Genomic DNA, 20757 nt, shown 5'->3' with positions numbered 1-20757 from the left:
TCAACCAAGCATACACAGTCACTATAGTCTTAAATTACAACTTCAAATTACATTTTATTAATCTATTAAGGCTTTACAGCACAAGTGCTGAAGGTCTGTAAGACACCTGGTCCTACAGCCTGTTTATACGTTGTTATATAAAGTATGTTTGAAAAGGTGGAGAAAGGAGGAAAAATCTGTGGGCAACCTCAAACCTGAAGCCATCTGATTGATGCTTGAACACTTAGCTGTAGGTGGTCAGGATGTTTTTCCCTTGTCAATTTCATGTATATTAGCTATGTATCCATAGGAACTCTAGAGAGTGACTTATTGTCACAGTTTGTAAGCACTATATATAGCAGCTTGTTACTGTATGGACTAAAGAAGTAGTCTTCTCGGAACTGATTATAAACGTTCTGCAGTCATATTATTGAGCATTTTATAGCTAAATATCTGGAATCCAGAGCTTGGCTTGGAATCTGGAATCTTGGCTTGGAATCTGGAATCTTGGCTTGAAATCTGGAATTTTGGCCAAAATTTCATGGGATTTGGAATCTCTTACAGCATTTTAGGCTTGTGTCCACTCTCTACTATTTAAATTATTCTGAATGAACTAAATCATGTCACTTTTACTTTAAATTTTAGTAGAAATCAATCATAGACATAGTATACAAGATCTCCCCTGATCTACTGTGATTTTGCTCTATGTGATGAAAGGATGAAATCTACAAAATAACGTTGATCCTGGCAGCTAGAAAAATTTAAGGTTTATACTGCTCAATTTTATTTTGCTAAAGAAAACTCTGGACTATAATATTATCAAATATTACACATAACAAATGTAATAACTATAAGGGAATTCACTATTACCAAGAGTTCATAATATAAAAAGAGAGGAGAGTGTCCTACTTCAGTATAGCCTGTACAAACACGTATCGCGAAGTAATACAGTAAACTTTGATTTCTTTAGGATATCATGTCAACACATACAGTGTTAAGGAGTGTTGACAATGTCATCAGTAAACTGCTTATTGAAGCCATAACTACAACAGTGATTGAAACTTAATGCTGAGTAGAGACCTGACCAACTAACACATTGTGTGTGACTATAGGTATTGCATCATAACTTTGAGATTCGTGTTTGTACAGGCTATACTGCAGTAGGACACTCTCCTCTCTTTTTTATATTATGAACTCTTGCTATAACTCACCATACTTTTGTCGTTTACAGTATCAACTGATCTACACTATACTCTGTATTAAGGACCCATAGAATGTGCTTTTAAATCTTAATTGTTTCTAGCTATTTCTTCACCTATTTTATCCCCAAAAATTATTCCCAAAATTTCCTGGAGTGATTCTACAAATGCAAGTGAATAAATCTGGTTTCTTTTGCAACTGTAGAGGCCATTACTAGCGACTAGCTTAAAATATCAAGACACTGTAATAATATTTTTGGTTGACTGCCTTATTGGGGTATAGGTGAATTCTCTGTAAGAGTATCTCAATCTCTTAATACAATTTATGGTAGCATCATTTGAAAAGTGTTTCCAAGAGATTTTTATATCACACTGCAAGTAAAATTATTTCTGAAAATCGTTCAGAATTATTTCTGATTTTTAGCACCTATTAGAGCAAGTCACCAATTATCAACAGATACCAATTATCAGCACCTATAAATTATGCGGACTACAGTGTTTATAGAAGCTACCCAGTAATACTGTGGGCTATCATACCCTTTAAAACATTTCTTACAATCATTTTCATTCAGTGATTATTGATCCTAAAAAGCTATGCAGGTTAACCATGATGTTGCACAAAAGTAATCTTGTATTGGAAACCACTATGCTTTTTCCTCTAGCCTTCTTATCTCTTGAATGGCTGGCCTTATCTTCTGTGAAATCCAAGGACTGTATATCCCACAAAATTTTCACAAAGAACTAATGAGGCAGTAGAGACATATTATTACTCATGAAATTGCACAGTCTACTGATAATTGGTCAGTCATGAGAAGTATACGATTACACTTGTAACATGCATGGGTGATAATTAAAATTCGGTGCACGAATAGACTGAAGACTGCTCTAGTGAATAGTTCAAACCACAACTTCATATTTCATTGCAAATGATGCCGATAAATGGGAACTCACACTATTCTGGAAATTCTTCAGACATATTTGTGCTTTAATATTGTGTATGCAAAAGTTCCACACTTTGCTACTAGCTACAGTATAGTAGGTTTTGTTATTCAGGTTATCACTTTCTTGATTTACAATTAATAGTCAGTGATAAACACATAAGTAACTATTCTCCATACCAATACAAGTGATGTTAACAAGATCACATGATCACCTTACAATACTTACTTGATAGAAGTAGCTACACATTTAGTATCCTCTCTACTCCTTGTATCACTAATGTGACTATAATGGATTATAGTAAAAGAAACCACCACTATTAAATACTGATCAATTTCAGTTCTATTATAATGAATGTTAACTGTATCTTTCAACCATCATTAAGAAATTCTTGTACATAATACCTCCATAAAATTATGGCTAAATATGGTAAATGATAAAGTATACAATGATGTTTGGGTATTTTCACAAGATGTTTTAAAATGGTAATAATAATATTGTGTAGTATGTTGATGTGCCATATTACTGTTGCATGTTGTCTCTTTTCATTAATAGGATAACTGGACCCCCCTTCATTATGCTGCAAGTGCCAATTGTCTTGATGCAATCAGGATTCTACATGAATATGGAGCAGACGTCAATTGTCAGGAAAAGGTTAGTTGTCAGTATACTGTAAAGTGGTAAAGTTTGATGAATTTGGTAATTAATAAACAGAGTTCTCATTCAACCTCCTTTATTGGTTTATTATTACTATTTCCTCAACAATTAAATGCTCCCACTATTGTTAGTAATGTTAAACTGAATCTCAGTATCATATATAAAAATGGTGAACATGTGATTTCTCCAATAGTTTTGTACTGAGACAACCACATTTTGTTGTTAAAATAATCATGTTTACATCTGGATTCTGCAGAAGCTTGTCCAGTCTTTAGCAAGGAGAGCACCATGCTAGTAGGCATAGTATGGAGCAGGGGTCTGGCCTCCTCAGAAGCTAAAGGTAATAGTTTTATACATTTCAAGATTGAAATGTTTGGTTTTATGCGCAAATAACTAAAGCTTAGTAACATCTAAATCACATAAAAGTTGAACATGATATGTAAGAAATCAATAGCAAATAGACTCAGGCTAGGCTCAGTGTGCATGCCCATGGGGCTACAGTTACAAGTTTTAGTACATAGTAAAAACTGTGTAGGATTCTTATAGTGTTGTGGTGACTGTTCTATTAATTGTTCTACTAGAGTATCTTGATCTTGTATAAAATTGTGTTTATATTTGAAATGGGACATGTGGCCATGTGACCCATTTGACCCCTATGGATTAGCCACTGATAATTGTATGTGACATTTTTATAATATCATAATATTGTTCAGGCCCGTACGCAGAGAATTTAAAAGGGGGGTTCTAGTTTGACCTAGTAGGCGATCCTAGATGCGGGGGTCTGGGGATGCAGCCCCCAGACGCTGACAAACCTGTGATATTTTAACATTAAAAATATGCCTAAATGAAGGTTTCTGCAAACAATGGCACATATTATAAGTATATCACCACACCAAAGCAAAGTGGCCACAACGCACATTATAACTACTATACGTACCTATTTAGCAGATGATAACAACTGTCTGTAATATAATGTACAAAACTTCATATAGCTAGCTAGCTAGTACTTACGTAGTTATAATAAGACATACCATGCTATATAGCTAGATACACTCTTGCTAATCTGTATTGCTAAATAACATGTTAACATGTTCAATCCTTCGAGGGTGTTTCTCTATGAACTTCTTGCAAACAGTATCTACATCAATCTTGACATCGTAATTGCTATGTATCAATGCCAGTGAAGTCAATCTTTGTTCAGTTTGAGAGCATCGCATGTAGTTGTTTAATCTGCAGAGAGCAGAGGCAGAACGTTCACATGAACACGATGTTAATGGCAACATTGCAAAAAGTTTTAGCAAGGTAAATATGTTCGGAAAGCTGCCAGATTCTTTTAGTGTACTTGAAAGAGTTTGAGGTCTGTCTGCAAAAGACATAGCAAGCCATTTCAATTTCCAGCGATGTAACTCTTCATCTATAACATCAGGATTTTGCAAGTCATCCTTATAAAAATTGACAGCTTCTCTGATATTGCAGGTGGCTAACTCTTCTGTAATATTGGTAGGAATCAATCTCTGAATTCCAGCTGCCTGTTTCATATGTGCGTCAAACCTATATGACAGATTACTGATTAGATGATCGAGGAAGGGAATGATCACTACATTTTTGAAGTAATCCTCTATGGAAGTAAACTGTGTATTTGCTCGGTGACTTTGTCTTTGACTTACTCGTGGCATAGTTATGGCAATGTTTGATTTTGCTGCAATTCTGCTACTGTGCTCGAATATTCTATGAGTATACTCATCTGCTTTTTCTCTCAAAGAGTTTAGGTTTCTGGATACTTCTTCAACGTGTGCAACTCCAGATACAATATCTTGATTTTTCCCTTGAAGCTTTACTGCTACTTCTTTCAAGTAGTAAAGGGAACATTGCAATGCTACCAAGCAAAAAATAAATTCAAACGATTCCAAGATCTTAAGGTAAGCCATGGCATTTCTTTTATCATCAGCAGCCCAATTGTCATTAAACAATTCAAAATTGTCATCACCGTATATAATGACCTCACACATGTGAAGCAAGAAAGGGTGACTTAAAGCAAATCTCTCCCAGCCATCAATATTCTCTACCCAGCGAGTTATACAGACATTCAGCAGTGGAAAACGTGACTGAACAGCCCCACACTGAATTCCTTTATGATATACTGCTTTCAAGAGCTCTTCTCGCTTGGGAGAAGACTTGATCCATATTGTAATTCCCTTTACTTGGCCAATGCAGTTTTGTATTGGCGAAACAGAGCAAGAATTTATGATTTCAAGATTCAGTGAATGACCAGCACAATGAGTATATAAAGCTTTGCTCTGAATTTCTCAGATTTTTTTTGAACACCTGATCGTTCTCCGGCCATAGTTGATGCTCCATCATAACCTTGACCTCGCAGTTCATTCAGTGAAAGTCCAGCCCCCAACAGCATTCCTTTGATCGCATTTGCAATATCTTGTGCTCTAACCCTCTCTAATTTTGCATAACCTATAAAATCCTCCCTGATTTCAAAATTGCCATCAACAAACCTAACACAAATTGGTAGGTGTTCTGTATTGTGAGAAGACACTTCATCAGCAAGCACAGAATAAAATTCAGCTTTTTTAACTTCTTCAATAATGTTGGCCTGTATTATATCAATCCCTATAACACCAATGATATCATTTTGTGATCTTGGGGATATGTACGTTGCATTTCTAGCTTGTGGATGTTGCAAATGAGCCTTTAGTATTTCATCATGCTTCGCGTAGTCTTTCAATAGCGCCAAAAAATTCCCGGGATTTTTTGATGAGTTTATGTCTTCTTTGTCCCCGCGAAATGCCAAGCCTTGCTTTCTCAAAAAAAGGACAGCACGGACAATTTGTTGGAGAATATGTTTATTCTGAATTATGCAAGTTTGAAGCCGAGTGTCACTGATAATGTCAGTTCGACATGATGTTGGATTGACAATGGAATCCTTCAGAGCATCAGCAGCCTGCATACAGTCACGATGGTAAACAAGATGGGAGTGCTTTGTGAGAGTATCACTGATTTTGACCCAATTGTTAAATGGTTTATTTACAAGAATTCCTTTGTCATGTCGACTATTTGATGACAGGAGTATAGCAAAAGGACCACAAAACACACCATCTAATTTTGTACTATACCGTAACCATGGGTACTTGTTCATCCAAGCTATTTTAAATTTGCGATTGCATCCATGTGAGAAAATAGAAGGTAGAACTCATGGTGGTGGATTGTGCTTAAAAATATAGGAATACTTTTCAGAATTTGATAAACTGTTGAGTGTGTGGCATTTTTCGTCTATTGACTTCGTTGATGCTAGCTAGGGACCCGCCGATTATGCTGGCATAATTTTGAGCATAATAGGTACCTAAAAGCATTGAGCATAATGCCAGCATAATAGGTTAAATATTTGTACGATAGTATAAATTCTTGCTGGAAAAATGACAATTGCAAAATAAGATCAATATACTCTAATAGAGCAATCAGTAACTCTAATAGAACAATCATCAAATTGACTGTTCTATTAGAGTATATCGATCTTTTCTCTTACATGCAGCAAGAATTTATTATTTGTGTTCCAGCCACTCATTTTTTTTTCTTTCAGTGTTAAACTAATAGCAAAGCATATGAACTAAGGCATGAACATTGAGCATAATCGAGCATAATAGGTAAATATTGAGCATTAATTTAAGCATAATAGGTGAATTTTTGAGCAGTGCAGCATAGCATAATAGGTAAAATTATGAGCATAATCGGCGGGTCCCTAATGCTAGCAAACCACCAATCTCTGTGCATGTCTCTGGAGGTAATTCAGAGGTATGACATTGCCTTAGTGGCTCTGCTATTGCAGCGGTACAGCCCTCCATCACGGCAACATTGTGGACTGTTGATTGAGCTTCTGCTTCACCACTAGTATCTGGTTCTTCATCACTAATCACGAAGAGAGAATCGATTTCATCGGGCTCATTGTCACCAATATCATTATCACTATTATCACTACCTAGGGAAGACTGTGATGATGATGATGACAATATTTCAATTGCAGGTTGGACATCATCACCCTCGGCAAGCTGGGAACTGTCAGATTGTATGTCTACAAATGAATGCATATCAATGATAGCAGCAACTCCATAACATTTTATCACTACGTTATAGAATAGTTATGTGCAAAATTACAGCAATATAGCTACATACACAGCTGCTGTATGTATAGCTGCTATGCAGCTGGCCAGCAGTACTAGCTGTACAATGGCTTATCTTGATTTCCTTCATTTTCCACTGATTTCTTTGTAGTAGGAAAGTAGCTTCTTATATCAGAATCATTATTGCGAATCCGCTTCATGAAGGCGCTTATATACGTGTATCACAACCACCGCGTGCAGGTCATTAAAACTCTTAATTGATTAAATGCCAAAAGATATATTTATAATAATTATATTCGTGTACGATAGATTATGGCTTCCACCTCGATCGTGGCATCTCGCGTGGCATCGTGGCGAGATGTTCCGAACCGTTCACTAGTTGCCACGTATGAATAGCGTGATGTACAGCGAATAAGGTTTTTATTTAGCGTTTATAAACAAAGTTAATTTAAGACCACCAAAATAGGGGGTTCGGTCGAACCCTCTCGAACCCCCCCTGCGTACAGGCCTGTTGTTAAGTGGTTTCCAATCCAGACCTTTGGAAATACTACATACAGTATCATTGCAAGGCCTACAACTGTACTTTACTGTAGTGATGTACCAATAAGGATGTTTTAGTTGTACTGATTTATCTGCACCTTAAAGAGCCCATAGCAATTATACTGACCTCATATCAAGACACACGGTAGTGTGTCGTGCGGTCCAAGAAGCCGGTGCACAACACCCGTGAGTATATTGACAGGAAGAAAGAAAACACAATTTTCGCACCTCTGTGCTGCCTTGATGAAACAAGACGATTTTTGCTGTGGACACACCCTCCAACTTCAGTACTCCACATTCCATATTTCGAAATCGCTTCAAGCGTTCCCGAGATATGCAACTTATAACACCAATATGTTGTCACGCCTACAGGGTAAACCGCGTATGGGAAGAAGCTGAAAATCAGTGGGTGAATAGGTTAACTATTGAACCTCAAACCTTTTGTGGTTTGAAAGAAATCGAGCTAAAAACCAGGAAGATAGAACGAAAAAACCAACAGTAGCTATGTAACAATTACGCAATGGAGATTAACTAATAAAAAATGAATGGCTACTATCCACGCCCACCAGAAAAACCACTTTGGGTTATGCTTTTGAAATTCGCTGTACAGATGGAGTAATCATCTTAGAAAGGATCTTCAATGGTGTAGAAGAATCAGACTTGAAGCCACGGAGTTATAACACGAAATCAAACTTGGTGTAGTAAGTGCAAGATCGAGATACTCTAATAGAGCAGTCACCCTAATAGAGCAGTCACCCTGAAAAGAATTCCACAGATCAGCTAGAAACTAGTAACCTGTATAGAGATAAGCTACTAACAATTCACCCTGTAGAGAGATCATCTAGAAGAAGCTACCTTGTAGGGAGTTCAACTACGTAGTTCAGCTAGAAGAACTCACCTTGTAGAGAGTTCAGCTACAAAGAAACCGCCATGTAGAGAGTTCAGCTACAAATAAATTGCCCTGTAGAGGAATCAGCTAGAAGAAACTACACTGTACAGAGTTCAGCTACAAATAAACCATCGTGTAGAGAGTTCAGCTGCAAACAAATCACCTGTAGAGAGTTCAGCTACAAACAAATTACCCTGTAGAAAGGTCAGCTAGAAGAAGTCACCTTGTAGAGAGTTCAGCTACTAACTAGTGACCCTGTAGAGACATCAGCTAGAAGAAGTTACCTTGTAGAGAGTTCAGTTACAAACAATTCACCCTGTAGAGAGATCAGCTAGAAGGACTCACCTTGTGGAGTGTTCAGTTACAAAGAAACCACCATGTAGAGTTCTGTAATAAACATATGCATTTGTAACAGTAAATATTTCTTAGATTGTAAAGCAATATGACAGAATTCTTTTATGTGGAATATTATAGCTATAAATTGCAGAAAAACATATTTGCGGCATCAGTATTGAATAAAAATTCATGGAAGTAAAAAATAATATCTGTGTAGTCTTTTAGAGATGTACTTTCCTGATGCCTATATCACTCTTTTATGGTCTATGGCACAATGAGACTTAGTCTATGACCTGACTAAGTTATGTATGCACTTCATTTAGGAGAGCATATCTCAGGGTAAATTGACCCCAGGGAACAACATGGGATATGTACCAAAACCTATATCTGCTGCGAAATATGTGAAACTGACCACGCCCTTTTAATTACATTTAATCTTAAAGATATAGTTATATCTATTGAAGCTACAGATTCTCTGATATGTTGCCAGTGTTCAAAATGGTCACGTTTAGGCAGTACAGCCTGGAATTGTTAGTACTATACACAAAAAGTTAGATCTTCTACATGTGACTATTGAAAGGGAAATATGCATAGCTAGTGTATTATCAAGAGTTCATACTGATTGGAGTCTTGTTTCACTGTGTACTGAAGTGATAAAACCATGCACAATTGTGGTACACATATTTAAACACAGTGTGCAAAGTAGGATTTTGCTAAAAAGGTTCTGCCGGTCACAAATGTAACTGCAGGTACATGGGACCTCCATTGTTTCATAACTTTGTATTTCCTATGCTCAATTCCCTATTTAAATTTCTTTGTTTACTACTTGTTTTAGACATTTTGTTACTAGTCAACCCATGCACGTATGCCACATTAAAGGGAAGAATGTCGCCAAGTATATCATGCCAAAAGAACCCCCAAGTATCAAGCACTAAAAGCTGATATGGACACATTTTTGCTACAGTATGTGTTCTGCCGGTCAAGAATCAATCCAGTGACTAGAAGGTTATCCATTTGTTTGAATGTACTACTCAGCATATGCACCACCAGAGAATCAACACCTATGTGGTAGTAGGAAAAGAAATGAGTCACTAAGGAGCAGGTAAATAAAAGTACTTTGTAAAAGCATGTTCCAAAAATAGTCTAAATCAAGTTTCCTACAGCAAGAATCAAACCACTAATCTCTTACTTGAGTGTTGGTATGTCTTACAACTATACCAGGTGTCTACAGGGCATATACAATGTAGGCTTATATTACAGTGTGTGAATGGATTAAACACTATTACTAGTGTAGTCGATATGACTGGTAGTAGCTAGTAAGATGTAGAAAATGTTATACAAACAGTGTCATTGTAAACATCAATCAAGAGTTTGCTTGGTGGCTACCCACAGGTAACTGCAGGCCAGGTAACAATATAATACTCAGTCACTTCTATGCAAGAAAAGCTTCTCCAATAGCATTCCACTTGCCAAAGATGCATAGCATGCCATATCATAATGCTGCAACTATGTAAGTTTTATTTGTAGTGTGTCTTGTATGGCATGAAAATACAGTATGGTAGCACTGTATATTAGGGATCTTGGAGGTGTGTATATTCTCACAAAAAATGTTGACAGCCTCAAAATGCCTCCATGAAGCCTTGGTGATATAATCAAGCCCAAGTGTTTTCTGTGCAGTCAATTGTAAAATACTTCCAATAGGTTGCTATGAAGTTTAAAGTAGTTTTATTCAGTGGAATTTCTGCTAACTGTTTAACACTTCAGATAATCATAACTCAGTAATGGTAAAGGCTACAAGCTTGATGCTAGACATCACTTCAGCTTGACTGATGACTTTTAGCTTACCACAACACATACAATACATGAATCACAGAATTACCTTTGTCCTCCTTTGTGTCCCATTTATTTTTGTGGTGTTGATTCATGGTAATGTAATATGGCTTCCCTCTGCTTACTGTCACATAATACCCATTGTTTTGTATAGCAAGCAAATTGCTTGTAGAGGTGCTTCTGATACTGTTCTAATCTGTAACAGTGTGTAACATTCCAGGCATAGCTGAAAAAGGAAGCAATAATGGCCATTTCACTTTTCAGTTTATTACTGATAGTTGGGGATGGCATTCAGACACAAATGATTATTATATGACATTTCTGGCACCATTCTTTCCATTCATACTGCATGAGCAGGTTCACCAGTCATACGTAATAATGTTACAAAAACTAAACAAATAAGTGCAAGGAATAAGAATTGTAAATTTGATTACTTTTATCAAGGCTTTACAGCTAGTGTTGAAGGTTTGTAGGACACCAGGTTGTTTACAGATACTAGTGGACACAGGGGCAGTTTTAGGGGGGGTCTGGGGTTTCCAGAAACCCCCTCTGAACTAGCACGCGCCCCAATGATTTGTCTGTGTGATAGAAATTACAGAGTTATACATTTTATGGCTTTTTCTATTGGCAAAAGTTCATACTTTACCTTTTAAATCACCTACACAGCATAGAAAAGCACATAGTGACCCTTTTTTTTTGGTCTTCAATTTGCAACTAGGCTGAAGTTTCTAGAGAACCAGAAAACCCCTCTGAAAATTTCTAGATCCGCCCCTGGGACATGTGCAGTGCTATATACCATAACTGGATTAAATCTCCACTAGTGTATCTGCAGGTGAAGGTGACCTCTCTTGTTTCCATAATTAGCTGTTATAATAATATGACACGCAAAAAGTTATAATTATTTTTTTTACTGAGATAACTTCTCTATATAATAAAAATTGAATATCAATTTTGTACAATGTCCACTGCTGTATTAACTTAATAGTATGCAAGTGCTTCATGGCTAAAAAATTTGCATAGGAGACATAATTATGTAACAGCTGAGAAGAGACTTCTCTGTGAATTTGTGTTTTGATAGTATACTGTTTATTATGAACTCTATAGTAACCAATTTAAGTACAGGATGAATTGATTACTTAGAAAGCAAATAATTTAAGATGGATCAGAATTGAAATGATTAGTTCATAGTATATATTTAACACTTGCTACTAAGTAACATACAAGATAGCTTAGAGACAACATTCTTAGCAGTTGGTGCACATGCATGGCATTGTTTAATTGCTCCAGGACATTCTAACAATTTGTTGTTTTTTTGACAAGCAAATTGCTAGTAATCATTGCCAATCAAATCACTCAATTTTTATTCATAGCAACTTTGTAAATGCTAAGAGCCTCCGTAGAAGTGCTTATTGTTTTATTGATGTCAAATTTTAAGGTTTCAAATGTCTACAAAATACTTTTAACGGTACATAAGACTCAAAACTGAAACAATACCATATTAGGGGCAGATCCAGCATTTGGCAAGGTGGTGTATCAGGGTAGTAGGTATAATTATATAGAGCAAGGGGTCTGGGAGATGTAGCACCCCAGAAGCTAAATTATTATATATGTTTCAGGACTGAAATTATTGAAGTAGACTGTACTACTATTATTATTGCAGTCACCATATCTAAATCATTATTGCAATGGTCTGCATTGATCATTTGGTACAGTTGTGGTACAGTTGTGAGTAACTAGTTCAGCAAGAATGGCATACAAAGGATCATGTGCATTTCATTTGCAAAATATTTCTAGCCGGCTAAAAATGTGCTCATATGATGATACTGCAAATGCAAGCTGTCATGCTCAGTAACTGTCGAGGATTCTTAATAGTGTTATATGTGGTGACTACTAATGGACTACTTGACTGACTGCTCTATTAGAGAATCTTGATCTTGAATGTATAAAGTTCTTTTGGGGGGAAAGGGGGAGAACATGCCCCCTGTACTCCTTCTTGAATTTGCCACTGTGATATTGTAGATGTAGGAAAATTAGAACAGTTAGAACAACTGAATATTCAATGAGTAAAATTTTGACAATATATGTTAAGGAATACACTAAACATTGAGGGAGATCTGTTATACCTAAAATTTCCATTTTTTTGTATTTTGGAGTGATTTTTCTTCTTAAAAAGGACAGTGCATTGGTTTTTTTTTACATTGTGAATCCGTTTAACTTTAAAATAGAATAAAGAATAATAAAATAATAGGTGAAGTTTGTAAAACACTTGTACTCCTACCTCTGTGAAAGGATAGTAAGGTACATCTGTATGATATTAATACTACTAACAACTTGTGTCCTTGTATCACAACCAGGTGAATGATCATAGTGTTACCATTATCATATCTGAGTTATATGGAAATTTATTAGACTATATCTCACCTGGCTAACAATCAATGTGCAATCCTGAATTCTGTCATTTCTAGTGTACTTGTAAAAGTGCTTATAATTATAACTTTGAAATGATTTCATTGGCAGTGAAAAAGTGTATACTAGAATGGCCATGATACTAATGTACTGTCCCTATTAATAAGACTACTACTAGGTGTATAGCTAGGTAAAAGTTTGTTACATACTCATGTAATTCACTTTATTTTAGTGCAAAAAATTTAATAATAAAAGTTTTCATATAAAAATATTTTCATATGATTTACATGAATGACTGCACTATAGAGTGCCTCAATCTTTCGTATGTAAGAAATTTTCATATTATAATTTTTGTACAATGAAAAAAGTGATTACAGTATATTGGGATCTCCAATTTGATTCTAATCACATGCAAAAGAATGTTTACAGCTGGATTGAAGCTGTATTACATGTACTACCAAGGCAATAAACTTTTATGATGTAAAAGTCTTATGTATTTTCATTCAAAATTACTCAGTGTTGGGCAGGTTACTTTTTAAAGTAACTCATTACATATTACATATTACTTGCAACTGAACTATTTAGTTACAGTTACATATTACCCAAAAAATTAAGTAACTATAATAATATTACATATTATATTACTTTGTGTCCACAGCCTTAAGCTGTCACGTGTGAAACTACCACATTATCACGTGACATGATTGCATTGTTGGACAATGTGCAAATCTTGGTTATAAGTAAGAATCTGGTGAATAAGCTTCATTCAGTAGGCTTCATTGCCTCGTTGTGGCTAGGCGTTACTCAGTGGACTAATAATGAGATTAGTAACTTTGTTACTTGTAGTAATAACATTACATAATATTAGATTCATTACAGTAACTATATTACTTAGGTAACGCGTTACATTTGTAAGTAAAGTAACTTGAGTAATATTACACCTTGTACCTATTTTATAGCATATTTCGTTATATTACTTAGTTACCACAAAAGTAATAATATTACGTAATGCGTTACATAAGTAATGCGTTACATAAGTAATGCGTTACTCCCAACACTGGAATTACTTCCTGATCTTAGATCAACCACTAAAATATTTTTGCTCCATATCTACAATAAAACATACAGTTTACAGGCGTATGGCTTATAACTGGATCTTCACCTTATCAACAGGTTATTCTAGTAGATGTACTATTGAAGTTTTAGTTACATACTGCATACTGCTAGACCTATTATGCATTAAAAAATATTTTAACTTCAGACATTTCCTGAGTTATTATCAGAACACTCTGAAAGTTGAGTGGACATCAAATAATTTGCCTATACATTTAAACCTTTTGTTTTCTTGCATGTGCTCCTGCCAATGTAGATAAATGTTTGTTTCAAGCACTGGAGTCACCAATGTATTGGACTGTGCTCAACTTCTCTCTAATATTGGCTAGGTTAAACTTGCTTAGTGGCCCTATCACTAAGGTCAAAACATTATCTTGTTCATTCTAACCTAAAATTTAAAGTGATTATACAGGTGAATACCACAAGTAAACGGCTAACAGGTTATAAAGAGCAGCATAGTGTGAATGTTGCATCCTATGTGACACAATTATGAAACTTTTCACATAATTATGTTGTACTTTTTGTTAAATATATAGTGGCATTGTAGAGTTGACTTTTAGGGACCTTTGCAACCATTTTTGTATTGAAATTTATCATTATTGTGTTTATCTCCCTGAGACATTATCATACACTGTTAAAATTAAAGGTGTCGCTAAAAGAAACAACCTGCTTTTTATTTGAAGTCAATAGGTAATTTCATTCCAAAGTTACAAGAATTATATACTAGCCATGAAATTCTATAAAGTTTACTGCTCATTGGTAATTTACACCCCAAGAGCAGCAAATTTTATTAAAGTAACATAACTTTGCAGTGGAGCAAGCTATTCACTTCAAACAGAAATAATATTGTTTCTTAAAACAGCCCCTTTAATGGTTTGACAGTGTAGAATAATGCCTCAGGGAGATAAAGACAAGATTTTTTGGTGCAAAAACAGCTGTAAAGGTTATAAAAAGCAAAATCTGCAGTGGCACTAACTCAACAAATAAATGTCATCAGAAGTATTATTTATGTTGTTAAAGTTTCACAATTGTATCACAAAGTGCACAAAATTACCAATCTTTTTGCACTTAGCTAGTCCACTAATAAGATTTGATTTGATTTTTTGTTTAAACTCACAATGTTTGGCATAACTGTTCTTCCATGTCAGAGTACACAGAAGCACATAAGTAGTTTTACTGCAGTATTAGACAAGTGAGCTGGCACAATGTTGGACATACTTTTGTGGTCGCCACAAACCAGCAACACAATACTTAATTACATGCCATGGCCTCCCCTAATACCACACAATAAACTCTACTACACTTAAACACATTATTACAGTGTATATGTGACAAATTCAGAAAATTACTGCAACAGATCTAGACTGGTAATTGTCCATTTTCCAACTACTATTTCACACACTTCCAATATTAATATAATTTGTTGAACCATTACTTTTGTGTTTAGTGTACAGATTAATTATAATGTACTGGGTAGTGTGATTTGTATAGTCACATTAGTGTATGTTATTTGTTCTCACCTACAGAATGGTGACACTCCTCTATACTTCGCAGCATTCAATGACCATGTTGATGCAGTAAAAATACTACATAAATATGGAGGAAACATGTATTGTAAGAACAAGGTCAGTTGACATGTGTAGTATTGTTGTTATTATAGAGGTAACACATATGTATCATAGCTATGCTATAACCAAGAGTTCATAGTATGTGTTTGTATAGGACATACTGGCAGTTAGATACTATCTCCTGTACAAATATTATGAACTCTGGCTATACTACAAATTGCTGTTAAGCTATTAGTTAAGGTACATGTAATAAAATTAATAGTAATGAATCAAAAGTCAAGTGGGAAAATCCCTACTTTAGCATTGAACACATTGTAAGTGTAGGGGTTTTCCCACATTACCATTTTGTAATACCATCATATCTCTTGTTTCCATAACTTTTATTTATGGACTTGTTTGGTGTTTATTTTTAAACTAAATTTTTCATTAGAATAATTACGTTGTATTAGTGTGACTAGTATCTTGATCATGTGACTGATCTCACTAGTTGAGATATCCCGCATGATATATCAATAAGAAATGTAGTCACTAGGCCTTCCAATTATGTCAGCAGAGGAGTAACAGCTAGGTCGTTGAGCATAATGCCAGCATAATAGACAAAGGTTTGTGTATTGACTGCACAGTTTGCATGATAATAATCTAATAAAACAGACAAATCATAAAATTAGGTTACAGCTAGAATATTTGTGAAGGGATGAGCATAATAAAGATTGAGATACTCTAATAGAACAGTCAATGCATCTTAAATATCCTGTAATAATTATCATGTGTGTAGTAGTTAGAGATCAAAATAATACAAAAATGTGCATTTGGTGTCAATTGGGGTGGGCCTGAGCTAGCCCCACATTAGTGAGAAGGTACAGTAGGTTTATTGTAGTGTTTATTCAAGGGTTGTTAGGGGGAACTTCCCAACAAAAATCTTAGACTCAACCTTTAAAATTGTGAGTGACTGCTACACTATACTTATGTTAAGGTTATTTTAAAATGGCTCACAAAACTTTAAATGCTCTCAGATTCAATCTCAAGAGCGTTTAATATGTAAAAATTTTGCAAGTTAAAAATTGCATATGCAACCTTAAAATGGTCTCAGATTCAGCAGCTAATCTTAAAAATCTCCTAGGGTAGATATACAATGAGAACCCAGTTTCTTAAATATCATGCTTAACTATCAAAACTATCCTCTCAGAGAGTGTAATTTTGTAAAATATTCTGAGCCAAAATAGCATACACAGCCAGCAAATATACTGCCAGATTGAATCTCAGAAAGTCTGATTTCATAAAATTCTATAACCATGAAAAGACCCTAATATTTAATTTGAAATAGCCTATAAGTTTCTTGGAAGACATCCACCTATGCAGTAGATATTATACATGCAATGATAGCCAATACAATATCTTAGTGATCTCACACAAATTGTTCAGATTCAACAAACACAGTGCACTGCTAATAGAATAATTGTGTACATGAGGTGCACATGGTTGTCCTAGATATTACATCATTATGCTATTACTATGCATTGTACTCTACCAACCATAGGATTTGGCTTCACTTAATCCACACAATAATCAAAATCAACACTCATGACACAGCCTTAAATGACTAACCAGTTCACAACTATTTCAACTGTTTCAAATTATAGTGAACTTGGACAACTATATGTAGACTTTCAGGCACCTGGTCATCCCCAAAATTCTTGATTCCCCCTTAAGGAGAAATCCTAGAATAAATACTGTTTTATTGTATTCTTCCAAAAGTTTCTGGTGTGGGTGTACATGTACTTTGCAATAGTTACAGTGTACACCTTTCTGACTCAGGCTTTAAGCCTCCTCACAGGTCCCTAGTGGGATAACATTCACAGAATAATCAAAATTGTTTACTAACATGTTATATGAGGCTAAATATGGTCATTCATTACAAGTACAATATTCCGCAATGTTTACTGAAACTCCATATTGGGAAGGTATGTACCATTCACCACAGAGACTGTAAGCAAACTTGACAGTTGACAAGGGCATGTTTGGAACATGGAGTAGCTGACAATGAAACTCTTTGTACACTGATTAGTGTATCTTTCAGCCAGACTAGTGTTAACTTCCATGTAGAGTGACTAATACTAGTTTACAAGTCTAACATGACATTTGTGTCAAGTTTGTCACTCTGCTAATACTCTGTATACTTAATAGATAAATGGTAGGACTCCATGCATGCTGGCACACATTGATGATTGACATACATAGATCAATTTAACAACACAACAAATGTTACATATTACTTCACATTACTAGCTACTGAAAGATGCAGCTCACAACTGAATTAACATGATCCAAACTACAATGGGAAAATCCATTTTACATTATTTTCTGCAAAAGTCTAACATAATTGACAATTATTGCAATTTCACAAGCAAATATTGCATGGTACTAACACATTTTGCACCCATTTATTTGACAATTGTCATTTATTAGTCATATTTGCAAATAGCTGAAGTTTCAAAATGTTTAGAAAATAAGACTACAAATTTACGTGCAAGCGTATTTTACATAAATGTGCATGTAAATAGTTCACTCCTAAATGGTGACAAATATTATTTACTCATATTCAATGTCCTCGTAGTCGGTTTTAATTTTGGGTATGTCAGTTTTCCTGTAACTCCATGCTGGCATTGAATTCAATGCGTCGGATTATGGATCTCCGAGATAACTCTACTATAACTTGCCTGCCTCCGTACTTCCAGGGTGACCGTTTGCCTTTTAAACTACCATCCATCCATTTAATTTTAATTTTGGCGTCACCTATTGTTAAAACTTGCCCAATCTGTGGTATCCAGTCTTTGTACTGCTCGCACTTCAATAGAACGTAATTCCCTTTAGTAAACTGCTACAATGGCTTTTCTGACGAGTCTCCTTTAGCACTTTCTCTGGTTGTAGATGATGTCTGCTTCCCTTTCTTAGAGGGGCAATCCATGGCCTTGGATGAAATTGTTCTTTTATCACCAATCAAAGTCTGAATATTGGTAAACAGCAACAGTATAAAAATTATGAATCTGAGTTAAAAACTATTCTAATAAGAAGTGTTATATCCCTACTGTGCTTTTCCATTATGGTATTTTGAGCACAGTAGGGATATAACACTTCTTATTGTTTTACTGTGATTTAACATCATGGTCTACTCCAACTTATTTCAGTACTTTCTATCGATGTGCTATGGTCCCTCCTCTGGTTGAAAATTCTAATTTTTGTGTACTTTTTTTATAAGTTTGATGATTTGTTAACAGGTAGGGTCTGCAATGGACAAAATCAATACTTATTATGGTCAACTTTTTCAACCTGTTTTGTTCTGTACACAAAATCATGAAAATGCAAGCTCTCTGAATAAAATATGGGTTCCTCCCTGGGTCACTACTGCTGACCCGGATGGCAATCCGGGTCAGACCAGGATTTGACCCGGATTAATTAAAGCAGAGGTGTGCGATAAGAGTTATGTTTCGGGTAGTCTCGACTCCTATGTTTTGAGCGTTCAATTCATGTTCAGTAAACGAGCGAGTAGAGTAAATTATCTATTCTCGGACACCATGTATACTCGGACACTCGTTCTCGTAAACTGCTGGACGGAATCCTACGAAATTTGGTGTGGAGATACCTTGCATATAGTCCAACTATAGCTCCAATTTTGAGCCAAAACTCTTGTTTGATTGTTGTGCTAGACCACATCAAAGTCGTTGCTCAAAATCATATATTCTCGGACAAAATTCAAGTATTGTTGGACACCGGTCAGTAATCCTACATCAAATACTTTAAAGATTTACCACCAACACCATCTGTTAGGGCTATTCATTAGCTATCAGCAGAGCCATAGTTTATTTCTTTCTATCTCATTTGCAGGAAGCTGTGATCGGAAATGTGCGAGCATATCACCACCTCTATTCTCGGACACGAACTATCAGCTGGTTCTCGTACACGGTTATATCAAATCGTACAAAAATTACTGTGGACATACTTTATACATAGCCTATCTCAACCTCCAAGCTTGAGCTAAAAAGCTTTTATGGTTAGCTAACTAGAGCGGATTAAAGTTTCCACGAGAAAATTAGTATTCTCATTTTTCTCGGATAATAGCCAATACTTCCTACCCCAAATAGTTTCGCCACTTCCTACCACCACCATCTGATAGAGCTGTTCATTGGCTATCAGCAGAACCATAGTTTATTTCTTTCCATGACCGTAATGGATAGTTATGATCGGAAATATGTGAGTATGCAATTACATCTATTCTCGGACACATCGTTTCTGTGCTGTCTGATTGAATCTTGGCTCAAGCTATCTCTGGTGAATTTTTTAAAACTTTTTATTGACTTGAACTACTTAAAATAGCATGTAATGCCAGTGAACTACTTTTTTGCATCACCAGAAATAGCTTGAGCCAAGATTTAATCAGACAGCACAGAAACAATGTGTCCGAGAATGGATGTAATTACATACTCACATATTTCCGATCATAACTATCCATTACGGTGATGGAAAGAAATAAGCTATGGCTCTGCTGATAGCCAATGAACAGCTCTATCAGATGGTGGTGGTAGGAAGTGGCGAAACTATTTGGGGTAGGAAGTATTGGCTATTATCCGAGAAAAATGAGGATACTAATTTTCTCGTGGAAACTTTAATCCGCTCTAGTTAGCTAACCATAAAAGCTTTTTAGCTCAAACTTGGAGGTTGAGATAGGCTATGTATAACGTATGTCCACAATAATTTTTGTACGATTTGATATAACCGTGTACGAGAACCAGCTGATAGTTCGTGTCCGAGAATAGAGGTGGTGATATGCTCGCACATTTCCGATCACAGCTTCCTGCAAATGAGATAGAAAGAAATAAACTATGGCTCTGCTGATAGCTAATGAATAGCCCTAATAGATGGTGTTGGTGGTAAATCTTTAAAGTATTTGATGTAGGATTACTGACCGGTGTCCGACAATACTTGAATTTTGTCCGAGAATATATGATTTTGATTAACGACTTTGATGTGGTCTAGCACAACAATCAAACTAGAGTTTTGGCTCAAAATTGGAGGTATAGTTGAGCTATATGCACGGTATTTCCACACCAATTTTCGTAGGATTCCGTCCTGCAGTTTACGAGAAGGAGTATCCGAGTATACATGGTGTCCGAGAATAG

The 20757-nt window shown here is 35.6% G+C and overlaps 1 protein-coding gene across 1 annotated transcript in view; it reads left to right on the top strand.

Moving 5' to 3' along the window:
* LOC136257887 (ankyrin repeat and protein kinase domain-containing protein 1-like) overlaps positions 1–20757 on the top strand; it is a 199304-nt gene that overhangs the window by 127952 nt on the left and 50595 nt on the right. The window contains exons 5-6 of the mRNA XM_066051210.1: positions 2673–2771; positions 15542–15640. Coding sequence (XP_065907282.1) covers positions 2673–2771; positions 15542–15640 — 198 coding nt within the window. The remainder of the gene's footprint in view (positions 1–2672; positions 2772–15541; positions 15641–20757) is intronic.

The sequence above is a fragment of the Dysidea avara genome, chromosome 6 (genome assembly GCF_963678975.1).
Source record: "Dysidea avara chromosome 6, odDysAvar1.4, whole genome shotgun sequence".
Lineage (NCBI taxonomy): Eukaryota > Metazoa > Porifera > Demospongiae > Dictyoceratida > Dysideidae > Dysidea > Dysidea avara.
Note: the sequence above shows the minus strand (reverse complement) of the source record. Positions and strands in the feature narration are given on the sequence as shown.